The following is a 5702-nucleotide window of genomic DNA, read 5'->3' as shown; positions in this document are numbered from 1 at the left end:
CACCAAAGCCTCTGGTTTCTTTTGTGTGTGGTTCATTTTGGATCTGTTGCTTATTATTTTGTCCATTTATTCTGCTGACATAACCATTATATTTTCTTGGATATCCTTGTCCTAAAGCTCCTTGGCCAATGTGACTTTGCCAGCAAGAAAATTCATTCTGCCCTGAGGAGAGATAGGCTTGCACTGTTTGAAGAAACCTGACAGCAGAGCCCAACAGTAAATAAGAGGAAGGTCAGGAGGTGGGGAGTCATAGCTCACAGCAACCTCAAACTCCTGGGCTCAAGCGATCCTCTTGCCTCAGCTTCCTGAGTAGCTGGGACTGTAGGTGCCCACCACAATGTGTGGCTAGTTTTTCTATTTTTAGTAGAGATGGGGTCTGGCTTGCTCAGGCTGGTCTTGAACTCCTGAGCTCAGGCGATTCACTTGCCTCCCCTTGGCCTCCCAGAGTGCTAGGATTATAGGCATGAGCCTCAGAGTTACTGCATTTAAATGAGTGACCTGTTAAAATTGACTAAATAGAAGATAAACAGGGTTGGAGTAAGTTGTGGAATTAGTCTTTAGAGGCCCCACTCCTGCCTCAGTTAGTCCTCTAGGCCTGGAACAGCCCCACACGTCCCTCTCCTGCTTTGTATCCACTAACGAAGGCGCTTAGTGACACTTGGTATGATCCAGGCTTTGTGTTAGGTGCTGGGAATATTAAAAATATTTATCAAACATGTTCCTCTCTGGAGACACAGGGAGATAGAGCCTCTTGGTACATCAGATTATGTTGTTTTTCCCTCCCTACACAAATGAATATTTCACGCTTATTCTTATTTTAAGAACTTTTTTGAACATTGGGGTCACCTGTATCTGCACTCCCTATAGTAATTCCAACATTTGTTCCGGCCTATCACGGGCAAACATGAAGCCAGTGAGTTTCAGAAAGTGCAGGTTTAGATCTCATTAAATCAGGTGTTTGAACTTCAAAAAAGACCTTGCCCTTTGCTGTCACTTTGCTTTCTTAAAAATGGGTATCTTCCATTTGTGAGTCTAGCATGTAGTCCATCCCCCTCAGAAAATGCTTTCCTCAAGTCAAGACCAAGCTTCATGGTAGTTTTTTGATGCACCTGTCATCAAAAAGCTAGAAGTTTCTGTACTCACTTTGCTGTAACAGGATCTTTTCCCGCTCCAACTTCTCATCTTTCTCCCATTCCGCCTTCCGCTTTAACCATTTATCTTCCATTTCATCATAAATACTGTCCTGTAGAGGCACAAAGGCACCATGAAGAAAATTGTCCTGTGCAAAGGAGACCTGGAGAGGCCATAAACTTACCCTGGGGAGGGCCCTGGCCCCAGTGTCATGCCCTGTGCAGCTTCCCCCACTGAGGAGCCCTCCTGGGTGACTGGTGGGAAGTAAAGTCCAGTCTGGCCTCTGGAGAGCTTGGGGATCTTCATGGTCAAGGAAAAACAATGCACCACATTTCTCCCAGAGAACTGGGATTCCTTTGATGACAGGTAGGGCTCACCACGTGTCAGCTCCCCACCAATCATGAATCCCTCTTCAATAGCACATGAAGAAAGGAAGGAAATGCCTGGAAGTTAATTGGAACACATGGAAAACAAAGGGATATTTGTTCCCGACAAACCTAATTTCCTTTTGTGGGTGAGGTTAAATAAGCCTAACCCAAGGCCAGTCTTGTTGTTTGGCTCAGACTTCATGAGCACGGACCTGCAGGATGGGGATGGCCCAGGATCTGGATGCTGCTAGTAGGATCCCAGGACACTGACCCCCTTCCTTCTCAGCTTGGCAGCAGGATTCACACCCAGCTAATTCTACTTACCACCCACACTTCTTAGGCTCTGATCTGTGATGTTTTTCCTGATTGCATCAAGGAATATCTTGAAAAATGACTTTGAAAAATGTCATTGACTTGAAAATGACATTGAAAAATGACTGAAACTGAGTGGTAAATAGAATTTCAGAGCTGGGGCTGGTCACACTTTGCAAGAGTGACCAACTGTCCCCGTTAGCCTAGCACTATGGGGTTTCCTGAGATGTTCTGAGATAGCTGGAGCACTCCATCCTCTGCTTGTAGGGGTGCAAAGGGATTCAGTTTTTGTAGATGGCAATTTGGCCAAATCTATTAAAACCCCTTAAACTAATTTATTCCTTTTGGCCCAGCACTGTACTTTTAGAATCAAAGATGTTTGAAGTTATATTATATCACGTAATTGGAAACAACTTAAATGACCAGTAGCAGGAAACAGTGAAATGCCCAATGGTAATTTCATTAGGGCAATATTAGGGTAATGATCTAGTAATGAAAAAGGAGAGAAAGCTTCTGATATACCTGAAGAAAGAGAGTACAAAAATGTATACAGATTATACACAATGTGAACTCAACTTCCTTGGCCCTAAACCAACACAGTTTTAACAAAGTACAAATATTAACAGTGGTCGTCTTTGGGCGGTGATATTTATTTTTGTTGTTGCTATTGTTGGTTTCATATTTCCATTTCCATTTCCATTTATTTATTTATTTATTTTATTTATTTAGACAGAGTCTCATTCTGTTGCCCAGGCTAGAGTGCTGAGGCATCAGTCTAGCTCACTGCACCCTCAAATTCCTGGGTTCAAGTGATCCTCCTGCCATCCTCCTGCCTCAGCCTCCTGAGTAGTTGGGACTATAGGTGCCTGTCATATGCCTGGCTAATTTTTCTGGTTTTAGTAGAGGCATGGTCTCACTCTTGCTCAGGCTGGTCTCAAACTCCTGAGCTCAAGGGATCCTCCTGCTCCAGCCCCTCAGAGTGCTAGGATTACAGGCATGAGCCACCGAGCCTGGTCACACATATTTTTTAATGGGCCTCTTTAGGGTCTGAGTAACTGACTTGTGCGTAGAAGTCACACATAGATGCCATCAGGTTTACACTTCTCCCTGGGTGCAGTTAGTGCCACTTAGGTCCAATGATGCTGGAGTTTCAGGACATTGTTTTCTGGGCAAGCGTTCTCGATTCATCCTGTGAATGGGCCTTGCTTCTCTCACTCTCATAATCCAACAAGGAGCTCTGTACTCACCTGATACATATAAAACATATTCTTCAAATACTTGTATTCCTTTTCCATCTCCTCTGGACAAAAGGAAAACAACATGGTCATCACCACTCCCGCACACTTTCCCCACCTCCAGTTTATCCCTTAGTGAAACCTTTGTGTGATCCAGAAATCATGGAGGAGGCTTAATAGAAATGCAAACGCACAGACCCCACCCTAAACTTACTGAATTGGGGTGTAGGAGAGGGGCCCAGTATTAGCTGGATTTTGATGCCCATCAGGTCTGAGAACCCCCCACCCCCACTGCAGGTAAACCAACATCTGTGGGAAGAAAAGGAACAAAGCCTACTCTGTATCTGCTTCTCTTTTAAAAACAACATTCATAGTTTATGAAAACAACACATGTTCTCTTCAGAACACTAGAAAACTAGCAAAGTCTGAATAAGATGCCATCTTTAAAAATATGTCAGTGAAAAATCAAGGAAGAAGGTTACAGAATTTCTCTTTTTCTCTGTGGAAATTGGTCTATCCACCCAGAATTCTGAAAGTTACACACTTTGCCTTTCCCTAGGGCAGCATGAACCAATGAGCTATTTGGCCAGTACAACCCTTACGCAGTATAAGATGATAAGATCACAGCTGTCAGGGAGCATTTAATGAAACACTTCATTTCAAGGTGAGGGAACTTGCTGAACTGAAATAGTATTATATTTGTAGAACTTTAAAATATACTTTCAAAAGTGATCTCACATTCTCATCCCCTCATCTTTGCCCTTAATTCTCACATGGGTTAAAGATTCAAGGAGATTAAAGGAGTTACTCAGATCTTCCAGGAGCAGGAAGGACATTGGTAAACATGTTTTTTCCTCTTTTCAGTTTCATTTTTAGTCATTTTCTTCCCCTTTCACAGCCCATCCCCGGCCACAGAGCCCACACAGTACCCTCTCGCTCCCTCACCCACAGCCATTGTCCCAGGCCCCACAGTACCTAGCTTCTTCTGGGCAGCCAACTTCTCCTCCTTCAAGGCGGTTTTGTAGTTGTTCTCCAGCTCACTGAGCTCTGTGTCGTGAGCTACTTTGAGCTCCCTGTGGGACCCCAGGAGAAGGCCACATCATCAGGGAAAAGGTAGTCTGGGCTGACTTGGGACGCTGATCTGATCCTATCCTTCTGCCCTCACGCAGAAAGCGGGGCCCTCACTTGCTGAAGCATCCTAGCATCCTAGAAAGGTGGAGCCAGTGAGGCCACAGACTCTTCCCTACTGGTAAGCATAGTCTTGGCTGATGGCTCACTGGGGAAACAGGGCTACATGAGCACTCAGGATAATTTTAGAACCTAAGGTCTCTTCCGCCTCTGTCCCAGGAGGTGGATGTTGGTAGTATTTGAGTGTTAAATGGAAAGTTTATATGAGCTATCAAGCCATAAAAAGATGTGAGGGAACCTTAGACACACATTACCAAAGAAGTCAGCCTGAAAAGGCTACATACTGCTACTGTGTGATTCTGACATGACATTCTGAAAAAAGGAAAACTGTGCAGACTGTAAGAAGATCAGTGTTTGCCAGAGTTTAGGGGAATGAACAGGCAGAGCCCCGGAGATTTTAGGGCCATGAAACGACTCTGTGTGACCTTATCATGGTGGATACACATCGTCATACATTTGTCTAAACCTATGGAATGTACAACGCCAAGAGTGATCTCTAATATAAACTATGGACTTTGGGTATCAATGTGGGTTTATTGACTGTAACAAATGTTATCACTCTGATGGGGTTGTTGATAATGAGGAAGGCCGTGTGTGTGTGTGTGTGTGTGTGTGAGAATGTGTGTGTGAGTGTGTGTGCAGGGTCGGGGGTGGTAGATGTAAGGAAATCTCTGTACTTTCTATTCATTTTTCCTATAAATCTATAACTACACTAAAAATAAAGTCTGTAAGTAAATGAATGAATGAATGAATGAATGAAGGTCTATGAATCGCCTAGGAGTGCTGTCTCTCTGCCAGGATTTCTTTTTTTAAATTGCAAATTGTTAATTTATAATTGTATATATTTATGGAGTAAAAAGTGATGTTATGATTTATGAATACGATGTGGAATAATTAAATCAAGCTGCTTACTGTAACTATTACCCTAATATTAACTCTTTTGTGGTGAGAACATTTGAAATTTACTCAGCAATTCTGAAATGTCCAACACTCTTATCTATAGTCACCATGTGGTGCTACAGACCCGAAGAGACTGTGCCTCCTGATTTTATACCCTTGCCCCACTCCCCAGACTCTTGAGCCACCATTCTACTCTCTGCTTCTGTGAGTTCTCGTTTCGGAGTCCGTGTGAGAGCATGTGGTATTTGTCTCTCCGTGCTGGCTTCTTTCACTTAGCACAGTGTTCTTCAGTTTCATTCATGTTGTTGCGAATAACAGAATTTCCTTCTTTTTAAAGGCTGAATAGTTTTCTATTGTGTATTTATACCACATCTTCTTAATTCACTCATTCAGTGATAGATACTTAAGTTATTTCTATAACTTGGTTACTGTGAATAGTGCTGCAGTGAATATGGGAATGCAAAATCTCTCTTTGACAAACTGACTTTAAATCTTTTAGATAGGGCAGTGCCCATAGCTCAGTACACCGAGGCTGGTGGGTTCAAACCCAGCCCGGGCCAGCTAAAAC

At 43.3% G+C, this 5702-nt stretch overlaps 1 protein-coding gene across 1 annotated transcript in view; it reads right to left on the bottom strand.

The window, feature by feature from the left end:
* Window positions 1-5702, bottom strand: part of ALS2CR12 (amyotrophic lateral sclerosis 2 chromosome region 12) — a 31806-nt gene that overhangs the window by 10972 nt on the left and 15132 nt on the right. Inside the window, exons 7-9 of the mRNA XM_003785036.3 lie at window positions 4022-4119; window positions 3059-3111; window positions 1144-1243 (exon numbers count right to left, since the gene is read on the bottom strand). Of these exons, the coding sequence (XP_003785084.1) occupies window positions 1144-1243; window positions 3059-3111; window positions 4022-4119 (251 nt within the window). The remainder of the gene's footprint in view (window positions 1-1143; window positions 1244-3058; window positions 3112-4021; window positions 4120-5702) is intronic.

Source organism: Otolemur garnettii, unplaced genomic scaffold, assembly GCF_000181295.1.
Source record: "Otolemur garnettii isolate 467f Iridium unplaced genomic scaffold, OtoGar3 scaffold00013, whole genome shotgun sequence".
Taxonomy (NCBI): Eukaryota; Metazoa; Chordata; class Mammalia; order Primates; family Galagidae; genus Otolemur; species Otolemur garnettii.
Note: the sequence above shows the minus strand (reverse complement) of the source record. Positions and strands in the feature narration are given on the sequence as shown.